Here is a 27,792-nt window from a genome sequence, read left to right on the forward strand (position 1 = left end):
TTTCTCCAAGTTGTTTTATTAGGAGGTTTAACTCAAAAAGAACTACAAAAACATGACAAAAAATGCTGTCCACAGTTCATGTTTGACCAGCAACACAACACCTACAGACCTGGGTGCCAAGTCTGGAATGCCAGGTGCCGAAGGGCACATGAGGAGGACTAGGGTGCTGACGGGCCAGGTCTCCACTGCGCGATGCCGTGCAGCGGCCCCGCTCCTCATTTACGGTCCTACGGCGGCCCCGTCCCTAAGAAACACTCAACTTCCCTCTGCGCAGAGCGGCACCTCAGGCTCAGTCCGAGTCACTGTCGGTCTCGGCTTCTTTCACGTCCACGCTGAACTTGTACTCCTGGTCACACCCCATGTAGGCGTCGCTCATGAAGTACAGCGTATAGTTGTGGGCACCGGTGGCCGGAGCAACAAAGTCAAGCTTCACCTGGAGAGGGCAGGCCAAGGCCGGTGAGCATTACGCGGGCAGTTCCCACACCCCGCCGCCCCTCCCTGCAGAGCCCAGGCCGCGCCAGCCACCCTCACCTTGGCTTTCTGCTGCAGCGTCAGCCTCTTGATGGAGATGAGGCTGTTGGACTTGGCATCACCGATCACCACCCACCAGCCCTCCTCACGCTTCTGCAGGGAGGCAGGGAAAAGAACACCGGCCAAGCTTTCCAAGCTTTCTTCACAGAACATAATTTGATACAACTAAGATTCTGAAACTGTCCAAAGGCGCCTGCAGTGGATGGTAGGGCAGGAGATGGCTCTGGCTCATCTCCTGGTCTCCGAGGCTCAGTGCTTGCTCAGTGCTTGCCACTGAAGCAGGTTTCGTTATCAGAGCAGGCCTTTGAAATAAAAGGCACAGGTGCCGGGGGAGAAAAATAACTTAACCTGGGCATGTACCCCTGACTAACGAAGATGCCACAAGCTGGTCACCCCACTCTCATGAACCTCAAGAACTCCTATTTAAAGCACTCTGTCCTCAGAGCCTGCTGAATGCTAGTTTATAAAATTACGTGTCAGTTTATCTGGTTTCTGCTTCGACCTTCAGTTATTCTTCCATATAGAAAGGGTCAGTTTCTCTTTCTGGCGGGAGAGAACCAAGCCACTAGGAGCAGAGCGAGTGGCAGTGAGGACGGCGGAAGCAAGCACTGACAAGAGAAGCCTGTGCCCGGGAGCCCCTTGGGGATAAGGAAGAATGTGCCCCGGGCGGCAGACACTGACACGACCACACAGCTCGTTAGCTTAAACGGTTTGAATTGAGGTTTAGCAAGGGGGAAAAAAAGGAAACCTGACATGGCCCAAGACTCTGAGCCTGTGACCTCACTGCTGCTGTGTCCCTCTCCCAGGGCCAACGTGCCAGGAGACTGGGCCTCCCAGAGACCCTGGAGGCCGGCTGCAGCACCCACCTGTGGGAAGAGCGGCGCGATGACGGGGCCTGTGACTTCCTCCTCGCGCTCCAGCTGCACCAGCACCACCACGGGCCCACCGCTGCGGGAGGGAACAGCGTCAGCGGCGTGGCCGGTAGGGCCCCGGGGCAGGGCCGCAGCCCGCTGCTCACCTGCGGATGCTGTCCTTGTCCACCACTTCGTAGGACAGCTCGATGTTCGGGTAGCGGTTACAGAAGCGGGCCACGTCAGCGATCTGGCTGTCAGACAACTGCAGCAGTGCATTGCGCTCTTCATCCTCCATCTCCATGATGTCGAAAACGCTCTCCACTCCCTGCAGCGAGTGTTCAGGGGAGAAGAACACAGACAACACACGTGAGCCTGGCGCTGGCTCCAAATCGCTGACTTAACTCCTGCACATCGCGTCGTCTAAGGAGAAGCCAGCTCGGAGCAAACGTGCCACGAAAGGCTGGCTCTTTGGCATCCCCTGAGTCACCCTTTCTGAGGAACAGACCAGAAGTTCCCCCACCATCCCAAGGGCAGGACCCCAAGCACGGCCCGCCCAGCACCCGGGGCCAGCCGCAGGTCACCTTGTCTGTGCAGCGTTTGATATGCTCTGAAGTGAAGTGCGGGAGCTGCTTCAGGTACGAGTCCTTGGACCACATGGCCTGGGTGACCATCTGGGCCAGTTCCATGGCGGCCAGCGCAGGGCTGAGCCACCCGTTGCTGGAGAGGACGTCCACACAGGCCTGGATGAGCCGGATCGCCTAGAGAGGACGGGAGCCCGCGCAGGCGCTTCACGAGCTGCCCCGGGCCGGCCTCCCGAGCCCCACCCCCACTCCCACCCCCACTCCCGAGCCCTGCCCCCGAGCCCCACCCCGTACCTTACTAAGGATCCCCTCCGCATCGGACTGCAGCTCAGCGCTCAGCTGCATGCGCGACAGGTGGGCCTGCAGGAGCAGGTTGGTCTTGACGTGGGGGTCGTTGAACTTGGGGTTGTTCAGCTTGTGAGGAACCTTCTGAGCCAACTGGAGAGGGGTGGAAAAGCAGCGGATGAGGAGCCGAGGCCCTCCTGAGGCTGGTCCCCAGGCCAGAGCCCGGTGGCCCAGGTGCGGCGCCGCGCCCCACCCCCGGGGCGCCGGCCTGAGGCAGAGCCCTCACCTGCCGCAGGAGGTTGTCCTCATGGTGCCGGATGGGGATGTTCTCGTACTCGGCCGCGTTGGAGATGATCTCGATCAGCCCCCGCACCTTGGTCTTGGCGTTCAGGGACATGCTGAAGAGCTCTGCAGGGCGTGCAGGAGGGGACCGTCAACGGCCCGGCCGCCCTGCGCCCCCGGCCCACGCCCCCCGGCAGACCCCGGGGCCCTCACCGATGGTGGTGTAGTTGATGTAGTAGTAGGCGGCGATCATGCCGAGGTTCAGAGGCGCCACGTCCATCTCGTCCTCGATGCTGATGCACTTGGACTGTTCCAGGTCGCTCAGGGTCTGCTCCACAAGCTCCGACAGGTGGTCAGACAGGTGACGATGGGAGATGCCTGGGAGCAAAGGGAGGAGCAGGGCGCTGTCTGGCAGGGTGCGGCAAGCACAGATGGCTACCTGCTGCGCGCCCCGGCCACACACCCTGCAGGTTGTAGTAGTTGGGGTTCTGGGTCATGCGGCGGTACAGGAAGGTCCAGGTGAGGTAATCCACGGCATCCTGCTTGTTCTCGATGGTCTTGGTGACAATCTCAGCATTGAAGTGGTCGTGCATGCAGTGGTCCAGGTGAGACTCCACTGGCAGCGGCTCGTACAAGAACTTCTTGAAGAAATCCTGGTGCGGGAAGGGGGTAACAAAGAGTAAGACACAAGGCCAGGAGCAGGCGCCACAAGCACACCAGTCGGGACGGCCTCCGGACGACAGACCAGCCGGTGGCAAGCGGGAGAAACCGAGAGCTGGAAGGCGGCATCACTGGCTACGAGAGGCTGTGGGGACTGGGACACCGAGTCTCACAGAGCACAGCCCAGGACAGATGAACCAGCCAGAGGGCACGCACTTAGGTGTCAGGGGCCTGTGAAAGCTGGGCACAAGGCACCAAGGCAGAAGTGACAGCAAAACAGGAAAATGTAACTACAGACACCGGTCAAAGATGAAGAGCCCGTTCCCGAGGTTCAGAGCTCGGGGGCTGGGGCTGGGCGCAGGCTCACCTTCTTGGAGCCCTGGCACATGATGACGCAGCGCCCCTCGTCATCCTGCAGGGGGCGGTTGGCGTGGCCCACCATCTGCAGCACGTCGTATATGGGGTAATCCACGTACCTGGGAAGAGAAGAGGGGAATCGTCCATCAACACCCAGGCAGGCCCCGAGGCTCCTGCCTCCCCAGACGTGCGGGCAAGGGCAGTAAACCCCTTCTGTGAGCGCTGGCGCTTAGGGCGACTGCTGCGCGTTTTAGTTGCAAGTGTATAAAGCTTGTGAATTTGCTGCTCGGGATCCCTGAACCAACGCTGTAAACCTACCATGCCAAAAGCAAAATGACGCTCCCCGTTAAAGGATCAAATATTTAAAAAATCAAGCTTTACAAAATTAATAACTGTCTCTTTCATATCAAAGTCACATGACTTATCCAAGCCTGGAAGTATGTACAGACATTAAAACAGGCCCATAAACTGAGTAACACAGTGAACCCAGAGATGGATGAGGATTGTGGCTGAGGTACAAATGCAAGAGTCCTTTGAGCGCTAGAGCAGATGTGTATCACTATTACCAGGTGGTGGGAACGTGGAGAAGCATGGGAAAATACAGCTGGAGTGACCTACAGATGGTGGTTAACAGCAGTCTTATATATAATATCTTGCATCAATGCCAAAAATGAACTGTGTTGACAACAAACTGTACTGAAAAATTGTGCCAACTGTACACTATGGACCACGGTTGGCGTACAGTGGTGATATCATCTCATAATCTGAAACAAATGTTCCTCCACGGTGTGGTGTGTTGGTGAAGGGGTGCTGTACAGGACATCAACACACGGGTATGATTGTTTTGCAAATTCATAATCTCTGTAATAAAAATAAATTTTTAAAAATAGGGTGGGCTGGGGAGAAAACGAACCAAATGTAAGATAGAGACTACTGTCAGCAGTAATATTTTGACAATGCTTTTGTATAGTTTGTAATAAATGTTTCACAACAAAGCAAAGTGCTGGAGAGATGATGTACAAGACCCCGTATGATGTTGTGTATATTTTGTAAGTTCACAATCTTTACTGTACACTTATTGTTTATGCATGTTTGTATATGAATACTTAAATAAAAAATATATTTTAAAAAACCAGGCCTATGAAATAAAAATAATTTCAAAACAGTCTGAGTCTTAGGGAAAGAAAATTGAGTTAAATTAGTCAGGTTTTTCTAAGAAAGACCAAAACTTCCTCTTCCTACTTGTTACCACATTGGTGTGACCTTGACTGAGTCATCTCCTCTTCTCTAAAATAAATCCGTTGCTGACATAACATACAAGATGCCTCAGGCTCTAACTTCCTGTCTCTCCAACTTGATGAAACACGGAAGGCCAGTGACTGTCAGCTTGGCTGTCCTTCCCTGCCCGTCCCTGCCCCGCACAACTCTTCAACTCCTGAAGCTGCAGGCACTGTGTTCCCCGGGCAGGGCTTCCCGGTGCTGCCACGCGGCGCCTGTACTCACGCGTGGATCTTGCCGTTGTAGTACTGGGTGTCCATGATGATCACCAGGTGGGCGGCCACACTCATGCCCCAGCAGAGACTCCGAGACGCCACCACCACCTGGATGGCCCCTGAGCAGTGGGGAGAGGAAGGCTGAGGCCCGGACCCCGGCGGAAGGACTCAGAGCAGAGTGGGCAGGGGCCGAGGCCAGTGTTACTAAGGGGGCTTGGGCAGGGCTGGGAGGTGGCCCCGGGCCACTGCTGCCTTGCTCTGGGGACTGTCCAGCCCAGGGGAGTGGGTTTAGACCACTGCCAGGAAGACGGGCCCTGCCAAGTGAACACTGCTAACCCCCATTGGTCACTGGCCGGCTTGGGAGGAGGCAGAGCTGCGCCGTCTGCACATATGCCCCACACCAGCCAGATCCCAGGGTCAAGGAGTGGCAGCAGGGATCCCGGCAGGAACAGCTCCACGGACACTCCAGGCAGCGCCAAACGGTAACACCCCACGTGAAATACGAGGAGTCCACAAGGCCGAGCACACAGCCCACCAAAGGGAGCCGTGGAGCTCCACCAGCGGTTACGTTCTCTAAAACCTAACCAACTCGGGGAACCTGGTGTCCATGGAAACCCAGGCCTGGTGGCCAAAGGTCCCGGACACTAGAAAAAGATTCTGAAATTACACGACCTCGCGTACTAGACTTCTCAGCTAGCAAGTAGGAGTATTTGTCCCATCTACACCCCAAGGTCCTCGGAAGGATGGAACAAGGTAGCGGTAACGGTAAAATTGTCATGAAAACAACTGCCACGCCACTGAAAGCCACCAGCGTCCTGCCCTGGAGTTGAACCCACGTCACTTGGCGACGTCCTTGGGCAGGATCTCACTTCACTGCACTGCCAGTCTCTGGGGGTGGTCAGGGCTCACCTGAGCTGAAGAGCTGCTCCACCAGGCGCCGCTCCATGGGGCTGAGCCCCTCGTGCAGGTAGCCCACCCCGTTCAACAGCGTCTCCTTGAGGGTGCTGTCGCCCAGCCTCTCCAGGTAGGGGATCAGGTCCTTCTCAGTGCAGTGCAGGAACCTGGGCAGCACGGCACGGACGTGCTTCAGAGGGGCTCCCCGCCCCCCAAAACGAGCAGACCTCCCATCTGATGGCAAGAGGCGGCCCCCCCCCAGGGCGCGCCAGTCTGTCTCGCCCGGCCCACCCCCTGCTGCCACCCCCGAGGCCAGGCCAGGGACAGTGGGTGCAGCCGGGCCTCGACCCGTGGCCAGGCCAGTACGCACCTCTGCCGCTGGATGTCTGCCGCACACGTCGTGAGGATGTCGATGGCCGTGAGGCGGGTCTGCTTGCGGGACGGGACGAACACGATGACGGGCTTCTTGGGAGAGTGCTTGGTGATGGCGTGGTAGACAGGCTTGGCCATGGACAGCAGGCGGGTCTGCGTGTGGCTGATGTTGAAGCCCTGGAAGCGAGCAGAGCACGAGGTGGTGAGGCCTGGGGTCGGGGCTGCGAGGGCCCTGCAGGACGGGGACCAGGTCCCACCTGGATGTGCAGCTCCAAGGGCACCGGGCGCACATTGGGGTGGAAGTTGAACGTGGAGGTGGCGCTGCACCCCAGCCAGTGGGCCACATCCTTGGCGTTGGAGAGCGAGGAACTGAGTGCCACGATGCGAATGGGCCGCTCTATCTGGGAGGAGATGTAGCGCATCCGCGAGCAGATCACCTCCAGGACGGGCTGGGGGGCAGAAGTCGTCGTCACCGTGGGCTCAGCCCAGGGGACGACCCAGCAGCCCCCCCACCCCACAGCCCCGGCAGGGTCTCATCATGCGCCCCTTCTTCAGCCTCGCGCCTCCCCCCAGCAGCCAGTCCCCACAAAGCAGCACTGCTCTCCAAGACCACTACCCAGAAACCTCCCGGGCCCGCCAAAGGCTGGCGGGAGGCGAGTCTCTCAGCCGAGGCCCCTGGGCTCCGGCCGCGGTGGAGGCCGCTTGGCCGGCCCAGCCCCTCACAGACCCGTGCAAGGTCCCGCCCGTACCCCGTTCTCGCCTCCAATGAGGTGGACCTCGTCCACCACGAAGAGGTTGATGTTCTGGACGTTCTTGCGCTGCTTCCAGCGCCGGGACAGGATGTCCCACTTCTCGGGGGTGCTGATGATGACGTTGCCCTTGCCCAGCAGCTTCAGGTCCGTGCTGGTCTCCCCCGTCAGGAGCACCACCTTCTTGCTGAGCCTGTCCTGGAACTTCTCGTACCAGTCCAGGTACACCTGGCAGGTGAGGGCCGGCGGGCAGCTCGTTTACTGCGAGGAAAGCCCGAGGAGCCAAACCGCGATGGGGCGCTGCGCTAGCCCCGCCCACCCTCCAGGTGACGGAAGCTCTGCTCTCTAGCCCCAGCGGACCCTGCAAATGCCAGGAGTTGGGAGCCCTGGTCGGGAACCCCAGGCGGCTCGACCTGCCGGCACGACACCGCCCACCTGCTCTGCCAGAGCCTCCATGGGGGTGATGTAGACACAGCGGCCCTCCGAGCTCTGCAGCAGCATCCTCAGGATGGCAAACTCCGCACAGATGGTCTTCCCACTGCCCGTGGGAGCCCCCACGAACACGTTGTCGTCACTGTTGTACACGGTGTTAAACACTGCAAGCCAGGAGAGGGGCCACATGAGGCACCGACCAGAGGCAGCTCTGACCCAGGCCCGGAGCCCGAAGAGAGGGCCACCCAAGGCGGGGCGTTATAGGCCGGGCAGCCATGTCTCCAGCCAGCCCACTTGGGGACCTCTCTCCCCGCTCCCCTGCTCCCCTGCTCCCCTCTCACGCTAAAGGAAAAGGCGACGAGACTGACGGAGCGTTCAGGACCCGTGGAGACAGGGAACAGCAGGAGAAGCCAAGCAGCCAAGGCGCCGCCTCTGCTTCTCTGCCCTCTTCTCGGAACAGGCTGCAGAGGGCCTGGCTCCCTTCTGATGCTTCCCTGTCCCCCTGGACGCGGCCTAACACAGAGAGGAAGGGCCCAGCGCCACCTCAAGCTGGGGAAAACCCAAGCTCTCCTACTTCTCAGCGGGACAGCAGGGCCCTCCGAGCCCTGGTTCCTCGCCTGTCAGGTGGAACGCTAATGACAGAACCTCAGCGGCCATTCCCTCGTGGGGTCACAGGAGAGAGAACAGAAACACCAACAGCCACGTGCTTGGCCCGGCACTCGGAACACCAGCAGTGCTCCATGAGACCAAGGAGGTGCTCCCACAAGCACTGCGTCCCGGCTCTGGGCTTGAGCCACCTGCGCCTGGAGACCCTCCTCAGAGAGACATGCAAGGCTGATCTCACAGTCACAAGGACCCTGAGAAAGGAAAGGTCTCTGAGGTGCTCTCAGGTCTGCCCAGCGCAGGACACGCCTGGCTCTCAGTGACCTTGAACGGTCCCGTGAGGAACAGACACACTTACCTTGGGTCTGAATGGGGTTGAAGAAAGGAAACTTGTCCTGATAGAGACTCTCGAAGGCGCTGTTCCTCAAGGCGGATACAGGCAAGGGCTGCAGATCCAGGAGCTCCGTAGGAGGCGGGTACTTCTCAGGTAGGATCAGGTGCCGGAAGGAGACGGGCAGCTGGGTCTCACAGGCTGCAGGAGACGGACAGGGGAGGAAGCACACCTCGTCTGACCTGCTGACCCCTAGCCCCTTCAGGAACGCTGGAAACCCCGAGGCAGCACAGCCGCCACTCCCTCCCCAGCCCTGCCGTGCCCAGTGCCAACAGAGCACATGACCTCCTAGCTGCCCTCGGGGGGCGTTTCCATAGGGGGCCCGGGAAGGGGGCACTCACAGAGCCAGCGGTCCGACACCACGCGGATAAAGTACTGCGGAGGCAGCGGCTCAAAGACGGGCACAAAGAAGGTAATGAGGTGCTCGTCCTGGGCGTACTTGGCCTTGAGGAGAAAGTACTCGTGGTGCAGGATCACCTCGCTGTCCACGTCCTCCACCAGGATCCAGAAGGCCTCTGATGAGCCGTGGACCTGCCGGCACAGCGCAGGTGAAGGAACGCAAGCGGCAGAGGAAGCGGCACTGCCAGGCCAGCTCTCCTGGGTCACCCGAAATCAGTGCCGCCGCCAAGCAAAGCTCACCTTCTCATCCCACTGGAAATCTGGTGTGATGGTCAGCTCCACTTTCAGGGTGGAGCGAGTGATGGGCTGCAGGTGCACTGACAGCTCCAGCTTGGGGAACAGGTGGACGTACTTGTGGATGGTCTTGCCCATCTTGGGCATGCGGATCAGCTCGCCTGGGAGGAAGCGGGAGTCCAGGGCTACGGCTGGCGGCCCGAGGGCCACCGAGGAAGCAGAGTCTACGCCCGCGGTGGGCAGCCTCCCTCTTCGCTCTCAGTGGAACCCGAGGTGCAGTCTCACGACCACAAGCGTGCCCTTCGGTGGGATGCGAGTGCAGCTCGGGGACGCACAAGCCACGGCACCTGGGGAAGGGGTGGGCACGATGCCTGGGCTCTCGGGACAAGGTGGTGGCCCACTCACCTATCTCGTTATGATTCAGGTCGTACAGGCGCTCAAAGGGGAAGTTCTTCTTCTCGATCTTCTTCACCACTTCCTCAGGCAGTTTCCGGAACTGGCGCAGAGGGCACATGGACTGCCACCTGCCCGCACGGAGGCAAAGCTGTCAGTCCTCACGGCAGGGCCTGCCGCAAACTGCCACGGCTCAGCTTCCCAGAGATTATCCATGACCACACAAGATGCGGTGCTTAGAGGAACACGCTCCAAACGCTGCTAGCTACAAGGCCAGAGTGGCACCAACCCCCACCCACAGGGTCACATCACAGTTCACGCATCAGGACCAGTGACCAGGCATGCCCCACGGCTCCCCCATCTCACACTCCTCATCCTGACGACCCCAGAGGGCGACCAACTCCCAGCGCACAGGCCTCACATGCGCTTGTCGATCATTTTGCAGAGGTTCAGAGTCTTGTCCGTCAGCTGTGCCCAGCCTCGGTTCAGGACAATCTCAAAGATCGCACGCATCAACCGGCCAGCCGACTGCAGAGAAATGCAGCACCCCCTTTTTTTAAATTTCAATTATCCCCGGGCCTAATTAAGCTACTCTAGATATTCCCAAACTATGGCGCAATCACCCTCACCGACTAAAATACAAAGTTCCTTCTACAGTTCCTCGTGCCCCATGTTGTAGTCAGTGTTTGCTGAGCAGGGGGCTAGAAAAGTATAGACCACACGACATTTGAGCCTGACATTCGCTGCATGATTTGAAAGCTTTTGGCTCCTTGAGCATTTTGGGACCCTAGCAAGGTCTGAGTGCTGGGGACCTGCCCTCAGGTAAGGCTCAGAGGAGCGACGACAACCCGTGCCATTCTCTGCTGACTGGTGAACCCTGCAACCACGGTGGGAAGTCGCATCTCAGAAGGCACACGCTGGTCTTATGGCCCTCCCCGGCACTCTCCTAAGGCCTTCTCTTCCCCACGTGCTAAAGATAAGCGCAGCAGAGGGGCTGGACCACACGCACCAGTGCTAAAACCAAGCATCCCCTCCCCAGCATCAGGCCTCCTCTCCCCAACATGCACGGAGGACAAGGAGTCGGAGCTGCTGGCCCTTGTCACAACCCAGCACAGCCGGCCCTCACCTGGGTAACGTACACCATGTCGGCCATCAGTGCGAAGCCCTCCAGCTTCAGCTGTGAGATGAAGGCTTGGAGAAGCACATTGATCTGGGAAAAGAGGAAGGTCCACTCAGGACGCTAACCACGGAAGGAGCAAGGGAGCGAACGATGCTCCTAATCCAGGCATTTCCACAGCTCCTGAGTTCCAGGCATTAAATAGCCACTACTCCAAACAGAACACACAATAAGAGTACAAAAGCAGGAGCGCTGAGCAGGTCACGCACGCCAATGCTGACTCGAGCGTCACCTCAGGAAGACCCCGTGATAGAGGGGCGCACCTTTGCACTGGGCTCCTCGATGCTCTCCTTTACAGGAATCGGCACCCGCTCCAGCAACTTCTGCAGCTCCAGTTTTTCCTCCTGCCACAAGAAGGAACAGGTCAAGGGATGGCCAAGAGGCCCCGGGGAGACCCTCGAGCCGCGGGCGGCAAGCGCCTGCCCCACTCGCAGCAGGCCCTCGGGCTCACCTCCCTGACGGTGATGTTCTTGAACTCCGAGGACAGCGAGAAGACTCTGAACAGCTCGATCTCGCTCAGGGTGGGCTTCAGCAGCTGGTTGTATGTCTGCACGGTGTCGTTGGTGATGTAGTAGTGGCTGGCTATCCGGCCCAGTTCTGTCACCTGGAGAGAAAGACGATTCAACCCGAAGCTGACCACTGACGTGCTCCAGCCTCTAGCTGTGGACGCTGGGGGCCATCGGAAGAACCCAGAGTCACACACGTGCCTTACTGCCCCAAGCACAGGAAGAGGGCACGACAAACGGACCCACACAGAACTGAGGCCCACTCAGGTGAGATGGCCGAACTATCCACCTGGTTAGGGGAAGGAAGCACCGCCAGGTTTTACTGCACCACTTGAGAGGTTCCTGGGTTCAAAGGGCACATCCCATTCTGACCCATTCCTTCTACTATGCCAAGCAGTGGGCAGTCAAGACAGGCAGTACTCAAATCAAGAGACCAATCTGAAAGTGTTCCTCCTGGACCTACAACTCTGGCTGAGGTCTCTGCGACAAAACCCTCTGCCCACTCACCTGGAAGTTGCCGGTCTTCTTGTCATACTTAATCAGGTTGTTCTTATCCAGCATCAAGGCAGCGGTGTGAACCAGGTCCAGTCGGCGCTGGTCCAGCAGGGGGTCTCCCTTGAGGTCATCGTGAGAGATGCCATAGAGAGTCGGGGACCGGAGCATTCGGATATATAGGTAGGCATAGCCCAGCCAGTTCACCGCATCCTACGAGAAACAGCTCGTGGCTCTTTACATTTCCAAACGAGAAGCTCCCGCCCTACTACAAGGAGACATACTAGGTTATCTCCTGAATATTTATCACATTTCGCTGTTAAGAGTTCTGAGATCTTGGTAACGAAGGGACCTGTCAGCCACAGACCCAAGAACCTGAGGAGACACGTACCCTATGGATGCAGGGTGTGTGTGGGGGGACACACCTCAGATGCCTGGAGGCCAACTGTACCACAACAGGGACCACCCTGTCCCTGGTACGTCGGCTTCCACCATGGCAGAGCACGGCCCTACCTTTGCATTCTGGACGTTCCCCAGCACGATTTCCGCATTGAGCATGTCGGGGAGCTTCGACACCATCTGGCTCTCGATGGGCAGCTGCTGGTTGAGGAGGGACAGGTAGTACTGCAGCTCCCCGTGAGAGGTGATGAGAATCCCTTCGCCCTTGGTGTCATACTGAGGTCTTCCTGCACGTCCCAACATCTAGGTCAGACAGGAGACCAAGAGGGTTTAGTTCAGCGTGGTCAAGCTCCACAACGTGGCGTCAGCTTTGCTGTCTTTCTGGCCTCCTCGCCTTCCATGCACAGGGTACTTTCCCCTACTGAGAATGCACTAAAGGTGCCGTACCTGCAGGATGTCCAGGGCCCCCAGTTCTGTCCAGCGCCCCTTCTCTGGGCTGTACACCTGGGTGCCTTTGATGATAACTGTATGTGCAGGCAGATTCACACCCCAAGCCAGAGTTGCCGTGGAAACCAAAACCTACAGAGGCAAAGGCAGGCAAGAGGGAAACATACCTCAGCACCAGACGCCTAGGAGCCGCATCTTCTCCAGGCAGCTGCCCAGGGTGAGGTGGCCCAGTCCGTGGCAATGTGGGAAGGGGTCCCTGGGCTTCTCATCTATTCTAGAATGAACAGCTCAGAGTTCCAGAGACACCACAGAATCGGCTGTGCAGGCCTACGTTAATCAACTTACAGTCACTAGGCACACATGTGGGATCTCCTGAAGAGGGAACGAGTGTGGCCCTGACCTTCGGGTGGCACACCTGCAGCCACCTGTCGTTCCCACGATACCTGTTCTGCTCTGCTCAGATGCTCTCCTAGACTCACTCACCTTTCCTCACGCGGTATGTGAACGCTGGGAGGGGCGCTACTAAGCCGTGTTTACTGAGCCTCCCACAACACACTGCTCAGGGTCGCCCGACCCAGAAACAAGAAAGCCCTGGGGAAAACATGCTGTACCATCTTCTGACATTTCAGGGCTTCTGACGTGAGTCACCTGCTCCCCCAAAGCTCTGCCCTGCCTCACCTGGATGTGTTTGTCAGCAAAAAGATCCTCCACCAGGGTTCGGTCAACTCTGGTCATGCCGGCATGATGAATAGCAAAGCCATAAGGCAGAAGATCTTTTAGCTCCAGGTTCTACAGAACAGAAAAAGAACCTTCTGTGGGAATTCCCAAGGCCTAGTTAATCTTGTCACATGAGCTCAAGTGAAATGGGACCTCAGAGAGAGCCAGTGACCGGGAAGGAAGGCGGACCCTGTGCCCACCCCTCACCTTGCACTGCTCAGCTTCCGTCCGAAGGACTTCCGTGGAGGCGGAGCCCTCCCTCAGAAACAGACCCAGGGTGTCCTTCTCCAGGCACATGTCCCGGATGGCCCTGGCCGTCTTCCCAGTCTCCTTCCGGGAGTGGACAAACACCAGGACCTAAGTGGAAACACACAAGCCACAGTCAAGACGCAGCTGGCAGTTCTCAGTCCCAGGGCACCACCCCGCGAGCGGGACGCAGAGGCGGCACTACCATGAGGCCAAAAGCCGATGTCCTGAGAGGAGGCTGCGGCAGGAATGTGCGCTGGCTCAGAGGCAGCTATGACAAGGCCAGCAAGACCCTAAGGCAAGGAGCCTACCCGGCACAGTGACGGAGACCTGGAGCTGGGGAAGGACACCCTAGCACCCGCCTCTAACAGTAACCTGAAACATGCTACGGAGGCAAACTGAGAAATTTCAATGAGAATTTGTGTTCAGGTCCTGATAACTCTAAGTCAGATGGAGGCTGTGTCTGCAAGGTAACAGCTAGAATACTGTACGAAATAATGGGCCCTGTCCTCTCCAAAAGGGCTGAATAAGAAATGAGTACCATTTTGCAGGAAATAAAGAGCTCCTAGCCTTTACTGTCTCTTCACAGAAACTCATACCCTTCTTTTCATTAGACAAAAATAAACATAATTTGTCTCTCTTCTTTTTTTTTTTTTCTTTTTTTAAAGATTTATTTATTTTAATCCCCCCTCCCCTGGTTGTCTGTTTTCTGTGTCTATTTGCTCTGTCTTCTTTCTTTGTCCGCTTCTGTTGTCGTCAGCGGCACGGGAAGTGTGGGTGGTGCCATTCCTCGGCAGGCTGCACTTTCTTTCGCGCTGGACGGCTTTTCTTACGGGGCGCACTCCTTGCGCGTGGGGCTCCCCTACGCGGGGGACACCCCTGCGTGGCAGGGCACTCCTTGTGCACATCAGCACTGCGCATGGGCCAGCTCCACATGGGTCAAGGAGGCCCGGGGTTTGAACCGTGGACCTCCCAAGTGGTAGACGGACGCCCTAACCACTGGACCAAGTCCGTTTCCCTGTATTTTCTTAGTTAACATGATTAAACAGTGTTCAAGTGAAGACATTGACACTTCATTTCCTAGGAAAATGCCCTCTCGCTAGTTTTTCATTTTCGCCTTGATTTTCACTCTTCTGTGCTTTATCTTAGTTTTTAGTTTTGTCATGTACTTTTTACTGTCAGCCACCCCAAATCTTCTAGGTAAGGACCCTCAGCAATGCAGACAGGTGTGAGGATTTCTTTTTGGGAATTTTTGAATTACAAACCCAATTTCTTTAGCAGTCACAAGACTATTCAGGTTATCTACTTCATCTTGGCTGAGTTTTGGGAGAATTCACCCACTTCTAACTTCTCAATGTGTGCGCAGCATCACCAGCCTTCCAATGGCCGCAGGGTCTGGCGAGAACTGCTGCACACCTGTCTTCTCTCTATCTTTGTTAACCTTGCCTGATTAAGCATCAGTAAGTCAAGAAATCGAAAGAACAGGATTCAAGAATAACAAGGGGTCAGGGACAGACCTGGTTTTTTCCAGCATGTTCCATGATTTTCTCATAAACTATCTCATTCATGATCTGGAAACGCTTGATGGCTTTTTTCTCTGTGATGCCCACATAAGTCTGTTCCAGAGGCACCGGGCGGAAGCTGGAAATCCGACAATAAACAAGTGAGGCTTGTGGCCGAGAACGCCGAGGGAGTCAGCAGTCCTCCTCACAGCCTGGGAGCGCTGTCTCTGAAACTCCTCCTTCTGTATTCACATCACAGCAAACCCCTGGGCCCTTCTAAACCAATCCAGTAGTACTCACTGGAAGGAGAAGAGGAGGCTGCCCTGGCCCATCGTCTCTCCTACCTGTTGTCAAAGTAGAAGAGGCCTTTGGCGGGGTCGACACGTAGAAAGGTGGCCACATCTTCGTAGTTGGGGAGGGTGGCACTAAGGCCAATAAGCCGCACATCCTCCTGGGTCATCTCGATGTTCCGGATGGCCCTGGCCACCAAAGCTTCTAACACAGGGCCTCTGTCGTCATGGAGAAGGTGGATCTCATCCTAGGAAAGGAGGGAAATAATTCTAGGATGAAGTCGTCAAGCCCCTTTCCTGAGACCAGAGCCATTGTGCAGGCCTGTAACCTAGAATTTCTGTCAGAGAAGACAAGAAAGGGAGTCCTACGCAGTACCTGTTACAAACCCAAAGGGAAGGCAACGCTCCCCCGAACCACCCAAGGAGCACGCTGACCAGGAGCTTCGCTTACTTTCAGTGAGACACAAGAGTGCACGATAAGAAAACCACAAATTTATTAAGAAAATTTCTTCACTGGAAATGAAGCTTCTGAGCAGACCCTGTTTCTATCAAACAAGGCTTGCCCTCTGGATAGTTACCTTTACCTAAAACAAACGTTATCTTGCATCAAATGAGGACTTTTATCTGCAGCAGGACTTCTCAAATTTTAGCAAGCACAAAATTACCAGGGGATTTTGTGAACATGCAGATTTTCAGTAAGTGTGGGCGGGGGCCTGAGATTCCGTATTTCTAACAAGCTCCCACTGGCTGCTACTGCTGCTGGTCCAGAGATTAGGCTTTCGGTTCCAAGGCTCTACAGCAGGTCTTGGCAAATTTTTCCTTAAAAAGCCAGGGTCAATATTTTAGGCTTGTGGGCCATGTTCTCTGATGCAAACGCTCAACTCTACCATAGTACAGAAGCAACCATAGACTACACGTAACATAAACAGATGGTGTAGCAGTGTTCTCAATAAAACTTTAATTACAAAAAAAGGCAACCATGGACCAACACCTCTGCCCTAAAGCACTGAAAACAATCTAAGAGGTTCTCTCTCTATTCCAGACAACATAAAGCAGCTGCACTCAAAACCAAAGCCACTCCTCTCTGGGAGCCTCTGTATACTCACAACACAGTGTCCTGCCTCCTTACTCATTCATTCTGAAAATGGAATATTCATTTGTAAAGGTTCTGGGACAATACAATGAGCTTCTGAATCCTGCAATTATTTCAAAATATTTCAGACATAAAGATGAAGAAGAGAAGCAGATTTGGCCCAACGGACAGGGTGTTCACTTACCACATGGGAGGTCCAAGGTTCAAACCCCGGGCCTCCTGATCTGTGTGATGAGCTGACCCACACACTGTGCTGATGCACGCAATGAGTGCCGTGCCACGCAGGGGTGTTCCCCGCATAGGGGAACCCCATGTGCAAGGAATGCGCCCCATAAGGAGAGCCGCCCAGCGCGAAAAAAGTGCAGCCTGCCCAGGAATGGTGCCACACACAAGGAGAGCTGACACAACAAGATGGCACAACAAAATGAGACACAGATTCCTGGTGCCACTGATAAGGATAGAAGTAGTCACAGAAGAACACACAGCGATGGACACAGAGAGCAGACAACTGGGGGGAGGCCGGGAAGGGGAGAGAAATAAATAAATAAATCTTAAAAAAAAAAACAAAACCAAGAAGAACACAGCAAACACAACTACCGCGGAATGTTTCAAACGTGCAGATTCTCGCCTGACAACAATAAAGCTGGCACTGGCTGTCATTACAAGGTGACGGGCACTGAAGAAACATTTGCAGCAAACCCAGCACACCCTCCCTGGCCAGGGGCGTCTGGTGTTCCCGAGAACTTCCTGCTCACCAGAATGACGAGCCGCACCAGCTGGGTGTAGGTGCGCTCCCCGCCCTTGCGGGTGATGATGTCCCACTTCTCGGGAGTGCAGACGATGATCTGAGTGGCACTGATTTCCTCCTTGCACAGCTGGTGGTCCCCAGTCAGTTCTGCAACAGTGATGCCATAGGTGGCCAGGCGCTGGGCAGAGGAAAGGGATGTCAGGAGTGCTGGGAGGTATCAGTGGAGGGTGGGGAGAGTAGGTGTCACCCACTGGGCACACATCAGAGCAGTGAGATCACATGGACAAATGCCCTAGATCAAAACCTCCTTCACATGCAAACAAGGCGCACACAGTGGGAGCTCTGTAGGTAGGAAGGGGAGACGGGACCAGTGACAACCAGGACCTGGACTAACACCACTAAGGCTGTTGTCAACCATGTTCGTGGGAGCGATTCAAAAATCACCCTCAGGGAAAGTGGATTTGGCCCAATGGATACGGAGTCTGGGAGGTCCAAGGTTCAAATCCAGAACCTCCTGACCCGTGTGGAGCTGGCCCATGCGCAGTGCTGATGTGCACAAGGAGCGCTATGCCACGCAGGGGTGTCCCCTGCGCGGGGGAGCCCCACACGCAAGGAGTGCGCCCCGTAAGGAGAGCCGCCCAGCGCGAAAGAAAGTGCAGCCTGCCCAGGGATGGCGCCGCCCACACGGAGAGCTGATGCAGCAAGACGACGCAACAAAGAGAGACATGGATTCCCGGTGCTGCTGACGAGAATACAAGCGGATACAGGAGAACATGCAGTATATGGACACAGAGAGCAGACAACCGGGGGTAGGGTGGGGAAAGGGAGAGAAATAAATATAAAATAAATAAGTAAAAATTTTAAAAATCTAAGGAAAGAAAGAGGTGACTGTACTATCTTTGTCCTTTTTAAAAAAAATAAAAATCACCCTTAGATGCAAAAGGCTCTAGGTGCAGAGACGCACTGGGGTGAAGATCAGATGAAAGTGAAAAGCTGCTCTAAGAGTCCAAGGCAAGTTATGACATCTTGCTTCAAAAACTATCTGGGTCAAGTCCAGATTTTTTAAAAAGTCAACTTCTAAATGGAGAAAAACATCTCTGCCTCAGGCCTTCCAGAGAGGCCCCATTACAAGAACCAGTGACGGACCACGTCCTCTCCCACGGAGCTGAGCTGCCCCGGCCCCTCCTGGAGGCACAGGCACAGGCCAGCCTCACCTTCCCAAAGCTGCCCACCATCTCCTGCACCAAGGAGCGCATGGGGGCGATGTAGATGATCTTGAAGTCGTCCACGTTGATGGTGCCGTCCATGTTAATGTGCTTCCCTATCTCTCGGAGCATGCACATCAGGGCGACGTTGGTCTTGCCGGCACCCTAAGACAGGTAACAGAAGAGCAGGCCAGGTCCGTGGGCTTATCACTCCATCAGGGAACAGAGTGCACCCTGAGATTCGGGGGATGGGGGGGAGGGAGAACGCTCTTATCCCCAAAACTACTGCCGCAGCCCACACAACCAGCCGCCGGGGCGCTTACAGTAGGAGCACACAGCAGCAGGTTCTCATCTGTCTCCAGGGCAGCACGGCAGAGTTTACTCTGGATCCGGTTCAGGGTCTTGAAGCCCTCGAACCCTGCCTGGGCGTATTTGGGCAGCTTCTCCACCGGAAGCAGTTGCTAGGAGGAGGAAACGGCATTCGCGTCATGTCCCCTGCTCCCACCCTGCCTTTCGCTTCCTTACACTTTGCCCGCCTGTTCCTCGTAACCTCCCTGTATTATGGCCCTTCTCAGCAGCAGTTTGTGCTGCTGCCTCCCTCTGCCCCTCCTCCCAGCCACTGTTATCTTCCCCCTCCCAGCCGATCGCTGTTCTCCCCGCCTCATTTCAACCGCCCTCATCCCGTATCCGCCCCGGCACAACCTCGGAAACAACCCCCTCTGCCATCAATGGCTTACGTCATAAACCGCAGGTCCGCCCTTGCCTCTGCAGCCAATCCTCAGCTGCCCCGCGGACATGCCCCTCCCACAACCTCCCCGCCTCCATGACACTATAAAACCCCATGTACTTCCCGAATAAAATCAGACCTGCGCATAGACCTCGTCTCCGTGGTTTTTCCTCCATCAAACCGCGCGTCCCCCAAGCCTTGAGCCGCCCGCTGCCGCCCCGGTCAGGCCGTGGCGTAGGCCCGATCCCCAGCAGCGACTCGCCTGCAGTGACCCGCCTGCAGTGCCGCAGCGGAGGCCAACAGCGTCATACTGGCAGGACTGTTTTTGTGAGGTCACCAGGATGTCGATTCCTGGCAACCTGCATGCCTAGAGCTCTTCTCTGAAGGCCAGTCCAGAGAGATAGATCAATGCTGCCCCCTGGGCCCTAGCTAAGAACAGCTTCCACTCCTGAAATAAACCTTCTATAAAATAAGGCCACATTCCGATCAGTGGGTTGAAACCTGAACTGGAATGAAGGCGAACTGAGCAGAAAAACGAGAAAAGCAATTCACTCACTTCTTCCGAGCCGAAGGGTTTGGGTTTCAGAGCAGGCACATGCACCTCCTCATAGCCCTTGCGCTGGCGGCGGAAGGATCCATCTGGAAGCTGACAGCGTTTATTGGCCATGAAATGGCTTCCCTGGGTAAAAACCAGGTCCTCCAAGTCCAGAACCTGCCGTGGAGCCAGTGCCTGGGGTCCAAAAAGCAAAAACCCAGAGGAAGTGAGAAAGCTGAGCGAGTGCAATCCCACCTGTCGCGCCCCAGGCACGGCCGCTCCCACCTCTCCGCCCTGGTCCAGGTCCATGGTCTCCAGGTCCGTGTCCATGCGAGACTGGCGCACGCGCTCTCTCCGCGTCCTCTCCTCCTGCAGTCAGGGAGAGAGAGAAAGAATAAAAACTATGCCTCGCTATCCTAGGTTCTCATCCTTGAAGGTCCCTGCCTCGCTGAGCCTGACTCACGTGGCACTAATAACTCCCCAAGGAGAAAAGTCGCCCCTTCTGCACAGACATCTGCCATGGAGACCATCGAAACGGCCAAGGCACACCAACATCTTTAAAGGACAGTACACCATATATAGGTGTCGGAAGGAGACGTTCAGCATCAAGGGTTCTCCCTGAGGTGCAAAAGGGTGGGTTCTCGCTTCATAAACACGTTCCAATTCCAGGTTTTCAAGCAGTGCTGGTGAGGATAGCAGCAGGTCAATGGTCTGGCGACCACTAGAGATGTGAACATATTGGTTCTAATCTGTGTCTACTGACAAACTCAAAGAATTCAGAAAAATAACTTCAGCTTCCTTTTTTATTAAGAACTGAACTCTGTGCTGCAACCGCCCAGCCAATGCGCCCTTTCCAAAGCAAACGATCTCGCTTAGGAATCAAACAGATAAACCAAGTCAGGCCTTACCCGGATCAGATCCTCCTTCTCAGTTTCGTGGAGCTGGTAGAGGAACTTGGATAACTCTGGATCAGCTTCCATTTTTCCCATGATTCTTTCCTTTTCCGCTTCACTCTGGGCACTGGCCAGCAAGGTACAGTATAAAACTGCCAACAACAAAAGGAAGGAGAGCAGGCAAAGAGGAGATGAGATAAAATCCACCTTCATGCTTGGGGCAGAAGACGACACAAAACGAATGCGCGCCAAAGCCGAGTGTGACCCAGCGCCCGCCCGCACCGCCCCCGCGCTGTGGCAGAGCCCCCCACTGCGGCAGAGCCCCCCGCTGCGGCAGAGCCCCCGTGCACTCACTCATCATCCTGTGCTGCCGCAGCACCTTAATGAAGTCAAAGGTGTTGAAGCCCAGGAGCAGCACCAGCTGGTTCTCGCACTCCCGATCGTCACTGGCCGTCTGCCGAGACAGTAACACCGTCAGGAACACAGCCTCTGCTGCAGCACTGAACACAGAAACCCATTTTTAGCCACTTTTCCCCACAGAAAATGTGCCTTTTCTTGGCCATACCTTCAAAATCTCCAACACTTCGTCTGCCTTCTTCTGCGACACAATGGCATCATCGTAGAAACGACTGAGCTGCCGCTGCAGCCAAAACGCATCAATATCCCGAGGGTGCAAGTCCTTCTTCTTGGAACTCATCAGTTCACCGGAGGCTACAAGCTACAAAAATAACCAGGTACTTGGCTCACCGGTGTCGATCTGCCTCAACTGCTCTCCCACCACCCTTCAACAAACTTGTACTCTCCATCCCAAGGCCCTCCTTCTTTCGGGAACTCTCCAAAGAGGAAAAAACTCTGCTATGTTAAGTTTAGAAGCACACCAGACTAAGATTTCATCACCCCATGCCTTTGGGAAGGGGAAGATGACTGGCTGAAATCATAAGAAAATTATGACGCTACATCCTTCCTGTGGCTCACCCTCTATAAACAACATAAAGCAGGTCCTGGCGTGGCAGGCAGTGCTACCCGCAAAGCGACCTGGCCCTGCAGCAATGGAAACAGCGGCACTCACGTTAGCCGAGAGGGTACAGCGCACGACGGCCTCATCCCCTTCCATGTCGTCATCAGACGCTTCTTCTCGAACCTCCCCATACACGTCTTCGTCGCCTTCCTAGAGAACAGCCCAAACCCAGCCTGTGGCCTGGAGCTGATCCTGGCATCACCACAGAACCTCTCCCTTGAGTCACCCCAAATTAGCTCCATGGTTAGAGCAACGGCTTTAGAAGGAATCCACGAGCTAATCAGAACTGAGCCAGCCTAACTCCAGAGTGCACCTAACGGGACCTCCTCACTACCCTCGGTCCAGCTGGCAGGGGTTCCTCAGGCTGCGTCCACGCTCACCTCAGGTCGTGACACTGTTAGCTGGACCACGGTCTCAATCTCTCTCACTCCCTCTCTCAAAATCAATACTCAAAAAACACCAGAGCTTTTTAGACTACCAGGACAAAGAGCTCTACAGACAGCGGCTGGGGAAAGCAGATGGTGATCCTGGGTTGGAGAGAACACACCTGCATTCCCGGTACTTAACAGTGTCACAGTCAGAGCAGGTACTAAGAAAATAATAAACATTTTCTAAACAAATGAACCGCTACAAGAAAAGCGTTCTTTTAAGTTTACTACTTAAAACCATTAAATCTTGTTACTCTACTGTAGGAAAGAGGTTAGCAGTCATCTATTTCAATCACCTCTTTTCAAGAAGGGGAAACTGAGGCCAAATAGTCTGCGCCCAAGACACAGGACTAAAATTCAGATCTCCTGACTTCCAGCTCAGTGTTTTTTCCTCCGAATCCCCTATGCTGCCCCAATATACACTACTCCAGGGTCGGCATTTTACCTTCAGGAGTCAAACCCACCCACTGAGAACTTGAAGGCCGAGCCTGCACTTGTGTTAGTTTCCCACTAGTCTCCGATTATCTATATTCAAGAAATTCTAGTTAGAAAGCAAATGACAACTCCAGTGACTGCTGTAACTGTTAAACAACTGTGTTCAAACCATGCCCACGCTTAGACAAATGCCCTTTCTTTCAAAACTGTCAGAGGGACAAAATGCTGAAGCAATGAGAAATTATGATCACAAAAAGGTTAAAATACAGTAAGAAAAAAAAAGAGGTACCCACTGTACTTTACCTCTTATATTTCTTTTGTTGACCCACTTGGTTTATTTTCAAGTATTATTTATTCATTTCGATTGACTTTATAAATTTACAGACTGACCTAAAGATACCTATAGCAACTTTTTAGCCAAATAATACGCATTGCCTAAATCTGACATCCATACAGCACCATAAAATTAATCTGGCTTAAGCTAGGATGATTTTTTACACTAGGAGTGGTCCCATTACCTTAACAATTTAAGAACAAGACTGAGTCCATGTGCTTTGTCACTCACCTCCTCATCAGACTCAAACTGCACATTCACACCATACGTCTCATCAATGTTGTCATCTGAAATGAGAGATTAGAGAGAGAGCAGTGAATGGCTAGTGAAACAAGGCGCTAAACCTCCTCCCCAGCTGCCTGATTTCTCTCTCATCCAGAAAGATCTAAGGTCTAAGGACTCAGCCACAGACACTGGAATGGTCAACCTAAGAGCCACCTGTGCTGCCACCAGGGGGGCCTTCTCCAACCTGCCGAGCTTCACTGGGCTCTGCTCTACTTCCCAGCCACTCACCCCTTTTTCTCCCCTATTCTACACAATAAAGGGACCTCAGAAAAACCCCAGAATAAGAAACAGCTGCTGGAATCTACCGGTGTCCATCAATCAAAACTCTTCATTAAACACAAAACTGCTTGCAGATCTCACTGACACGTTCAGATCTTTGTAAATAAATGATGCCACAAGATGTACAATTAGTAGTCAACAACCAATCAGTTACTATCATGAGAACAAAGAGAACTCAGTTACCCATGTTCTGGATTTCCTTGTCGCCACCATAGTCTGTGATCTTTTTGCCCAAGTTTACTAGCACGTGGTATCTGGTGTCATCCGTCTGACCCAGCAGGAGGTCAATCTCCTTTCGCCTTTCCTTGTCCCGGAGCTTTTCATTCTTCAGGACAGCTAGAACTTCATCAGCTGCCCCACAAAGGATATCACGTGGCTGGTGGCAACCCCCCAAGCAAACAAACAAGAGTTAGAACAACGGCATGCAGAACGTCACTGGCCAGCTTCATGTGACAAGAGGATGAAAAGAGCCGCACCTCTTCAAAACCTCCACCCCTTACAAAAGTCACCATCTACCAGGCCCTGGCCACTTTCATTAATGTCGCTCAAAACGCCAACCAGGAGCCACAGCTTTTAGAGATGAGGCAAGTGACTGTAGAAAGCAGGACGAATAGGCTTCCACAACAGTTTGCCACGTCCCCAGGGGGGAAAGGCGCTTTGTAATCCTCGCCCAGCCTGCCACACTTTTGGTAATTCTTTGTCCTCACTGCCTGTACCACCCACTTCACCAGAGCCTCTCAGAGACTCCTACAGGCCCTTAACCTAATTGTGCTCATTTAAGGGTTAAGGGTACAGAGTTCCCATCCAGGTTCTGCCAAGTAGCACCTCTGTGACTTGGGAAAACTGTTTAAGCACCCTGTGCGTCCAGGTCTCTCTTCTTTAAAAAGGAAAGTAAATATAAATAACAGCTATCTCATAGAGTTAATATGAAGACTGAAAGAGAGAAGATGGGCAATGTGCTGTCCCACATAAACACTAGTAAATGCCTGTATGGGCAAATCCAGCAACAAGATTCTTCTGGTGCCTCTCGCCTGTGACCCTCTCTCTTTTTAAAAACATGGCCTGGCCTCTAGACCGTACCTGGTCCCCGAGGGCAGCCTGGATGAAGCTGAGCAGCACCTCGTAGGTCTCCCGCGTCTCTTTGGTTTTGGGCTTGTAGATGATGCCCACCATCTCATCAATCCCCTCTGAAAGCAGGGTATAGCCCTTCATCTTATTGATGTCGTGCCGGTCCTCGTCACGCTTTCTTCGCCTAACACACGCACATTTGATGTTAAACAGGCAGAACCTTCCCTCACTAAGGCAAAACTAAGTGACGATCACACTCCTTTCTGTCTCAGCTTCATGGGACACATGTAACATTTGAAAAGAGGACCCTGTACCTCAGCAAATGATTCCCACTTGCCCTTAGTCACCTACAGAAAATGTTTCTTTCTTTTATATATATTAGAAAAGCGCAGGTTTACAGAAAAATAATACAGCAGATAACAGTGTTCCCACATACTCCTCCCCCCCAATTATTAATACTTTGCATTAGTGTAGTACCTGTGTTACAACTGATGAAAAATATTATAATTGCCCTTCATAATCGCCATTTCTGGATGGCACACAGTGACAGAAAGGCAATCCCCTGTCAATGTGTCATCAGATATACTCTGTGTTACAATGAGACATTCTCCTCATTCATTAAAAGAAAACAGCCCTTTACACCTTATATGATATTATACAATCAGATTTTGACTGTTTCTTTGCCCCTCAGAGGCTTTTTCTTTTCCTGGCCTCAGACACTGAACTCCCAAAAGAAATGTGCTGCCACTAACTCCCCAAAAATTACAACACTGGGACCAAGCAAATACTCTGCAAAGTAGAGGACCAATGACAGAGCAAGGAGTTTTGAATATAAGTCCTCAATTAAAAAGGCACAGGCATGTCTGAGTCCTTATCATGGGGAGGAGGAGAACATGGAGATGTTCAGGGTCAAAAATTTAAATATTATTTAAATTTAAACGATTATTTAAATTGTGATTATTTAAATGATTATTTAAATTGTGAAATATATCCCTTCAGAAGAAAACAAAATCAAAAAACAATTTTTTTCTTACTATAGACACTTGGGTGTTATGACAAAAAGAAACAAGTAGAGAGTGAGTGACAGCAGAGGGAAGCAGTAGAGATGGGAAGTTAGCAATGGAATTAGAAAAGCTCCAGTCAAGGGTCTGGAAAATACCATGAAGACTACTGTCTGTGGATCAGAAAGAAATATGCCAAAAAAGGTACTGGAAAGGAGTTTTCCACTGCAGCTTGCGAAGGCCAAGAACCTTTCACCTCTCGGTTACTGCTTTAACCAGCACCAAGCTGTTTTACAAACACTAACACCTCATCTTGCACCAAGCATTTCAGCAAAAATATACTGGGAAGGCGGGCTGGGGAACTGAAGAAGACACGTGGTTTCTGCCTGCTACTCACTTGGCTCTTCTTTCCTCCTGCATCTGTGGTTTGGTCCGCTGGGCCTTGTCTCCCATACGGGTGCCCTCCAATTTTCCCACCAGGGACAGCACCTCTCCTGTGGGTTCATCCCGGCGAGTGCGGTCAATGAGGGAGCGGTCAGCTTGAAGGACAAGATTTGAGTTCTGAAAAGATCACAGTATTATTGGAGATTTGGTATGAGCTGAGCTAATTACTCTATCATAAGACACTAATGATAACAAAGTAGGAAGCAAAGCACCTAAGCAGTAATAATCACCAGACAAAATAAAAAGAGGTTTTCCTTCAGAAGCAGTAGCATTTTATAACACCACACGTGGGCACAGGGCTGAATTAAGCTATCAAGTTGTTACCATAAGGACGGCTATTCCCAAGAGAAGGCCCTCCCGATCCGGCCCCCAATTTGAGCAATAATTACCAGAGCATCTGAGTAGAACCTAAACAGATACAACTGGCATTAAGGCCTGCTCCCACGGAGACACAACATGTAGAGTATTACAAACCTGGAGCTTAGATCTATTAACTGCAACTCAAAAAGAAACTTGTGCATTGACTGGTATTAAGTGTTGTACCTACATACCTGATAAGTGTGATAACACCTCCTCTACACTAGATCATATGCAAGAGATAATGAACATGTTAAAAATCCTGGGAAACTTGATTCACTTTCTTAGTTAATGAACTTGTCTATGAAATAAAAGAATGGCTTTCTTAAATACTGCATTTATTTTGCTTGCCATGTTCTTGTTATTACCTATATTGTCTTCTGAGTTTATGTCTACAGCATCCTCCAAAATAACATGAAAATTTTCTTTGCCCGTCATCAGGAACTAACTACAAAAAATAAGACCTTCACCCATTTTCCTTGTATGAGGAATATTTGTTAAACATATCTTCTTAAGAGTAAGAGAAGTATGAAAACAAGAAATGATTCGATAGCTAGAAAATTTGCTTATTAAAATATTTTCACTTAAGCAGCTTTGAAAATTCTAAAACTAATTTGAGCTTTTCTACTAATCTTATTTTACAAGTTTACTCTTTGCACTTAGTTCCCTGAAGGATATTAACCAGACCTCGGTATTGCTCAGGAATAAGATAACATCTCAAAGCAAACTCAGACAGAATGGTGTAAACCTGCTGATTTTCTCAGAGACAAAAAGCTTGTTGGTATCCTTGAGGGGCTGGCTGAGAAAGGAGCCACGAAGGCCTTGCATCAGCACAACTACATCGAAACTGTGGTTTACTAGCTGTTGAAATCAAGGACAAGTTGAACGTGCTTAAGACAGTAAAGGAGCGAGAAATTGCTCGTACCCTCCTCACAAGACCCTTGGCATCATTTGTTTTTTTTGTTGTTGTTGTTTTTTAACTTGTTTTTCTTCTCCTCTACCCCTTTCCTTTGCCTATAAAAACTCCAGTTGCCGTTATCACTTGGAACTGGTTTGGGGGAGACCCCCCAGTTCCTTGTTTGTACACTCGCAATCCATCACCTTCTCGCTAACAGGCCTGCCTGACCAGTCCATGGGGTACAGCCGTCATCAGGTCACCAAGTCGGCGGGCCAATCCCCGCTTCCCTAGCACGGCCCGCGGTAACGCACGCCAGGGCAGAGCGCCCGGAGGCGGCGGCCTGGACACCGCCGAGGGATCCAGCCTCCTCCGGAGCTCCGGGCCTGCGCCGCCAGCCAGACCCCAACCGGGCTATTCACGTCGCCGCGGGGCCCCACCTTCTCCGCGACCCCGTCTCTCCCCGGTTTTCACACTGAAGCTCCCTTCCTCAGCTCCCGCTCCCTCTCGGGCTCCTTCGCCCCGCGCGCTCCCACAGGCCCACACGCACCGCCTTGTACTCGTACTGCAGGCTACGGGCGGTCACGTCCGCCATGGCCGCGGCTGCCCCGGGCCCTCAGAGGTCTCCTCCGCCTCACGGCACGCAGCAAACCACCGCCGCGGTGCTCTCCCCCGGCGCCGAAACACGCAGGAGAGACGTACCAGACCGGAAGAGAAATGGGACCCCTTCCGCTTCCGGGTCGCGCGCCGGAAGTGTGGGG

At 53.6% G+C, this 27,792-nt stretch overlaps 1 protein-coding gene across 1 annotated transcript; it reads right to left on the bottom strand.

Moving 5' to 3' along the window:
- Positions 1–27,792, bottom strand: SNRNP200 (small nuclear ribonucleoprotein U5 subunit 200). The gene is made up of 45 exons (XM_058278104.2): positions 27,582–27,792; positions 25,733–25,896; positions 24,347–24,518; positions 23,450–23,642; positions 22,934–22,989; positions 21,557–21,655; positions 21,053–21,205; positions 20,842–20,941; positions 20,503–20,639; positions 19,880–19,963; positions 19,616–19,789; positions 18,656–18,793; positions 18,342–18,497; positions 17,135–17,305; positions 15,341–15,534; positions 15,012–15,135; positions 13,456–13,605; positions 13,210–13,320; positions 12,532–12,663; positions 12,199–12,387; positions 11,701–11,898; positions 11,139–11,291; positions 10,951–11,031; positions 10,637–10,720; positions 9,932–10,038; positions 9,523–9,641; positions 9,124–9,278; positions 8,826–9,015; positions 8,452–8,625; positions 7,494–7,654; positions 7,059–7,286; positions 6,567–6,758; positions 6,308–6,486; positions 5,953–6,104; positions 5,054–5,162; positions 3,561–3,669; positions 2,997–3,186; positions 2,747–2,911; positions 2,538–2,659; positions 2,261–2,404; positions 1,967–2,143; positions 1,550–1,710; positions 1,398–1,479; positions 532–624; positions 1–433 (listed from the first exon to the last, which is right to left on the bottom strand). The coding sequence occupies exons 1-45, from the start codon at positions 27,624–27,626 to the stop codon at positions 290–292; spliced, it is 6,411 nt and encodes a 2,136-aa protein (XP_058134087.1). The 5' UTR covers positions 27,627–27,792; the 3' UTR covers positions 1–289.

This window comes from Dasypus novemcinctus, chromosome 17, assembly GCF_030445035.2.
Source record: "Dasypus novemcinctus isolate mDasNov1 chromosome 17, mDasNov1.1.hap2, whole genome shotgun sequence".
NCBI classification, from domain to species: domain Eukaryota; kingdom Metazoa; phylum Chordata; class Mammalia; order Cingulata; family Dasypodidae; genus Dasypus; species Dasypus novemcinctus.

Coding starts and splice junctions, on each gene's coding strand:
- SNRNP200 (XM_058278104.2), bottom strand. CDS start 27,626: ATGGCGGACGTGACCGCCCGTAGCCTGCAGTACGAGTACAAGGCG. Junction 19,790..19,879: donor ACCTGGACCAGGGCGGAGAG/GTGGGAGCGGCC, acceptor TTTGGACCCCAG/GCACTGGCTCCACGGCAGGT. Junction 7,287..7,493: donor TGGAGGCTCTGGCAGAGCAG/GTGGGCGGTGTC, acceptor CTCACCTGCCAG/GTGTACCTGGACTGGTACGA.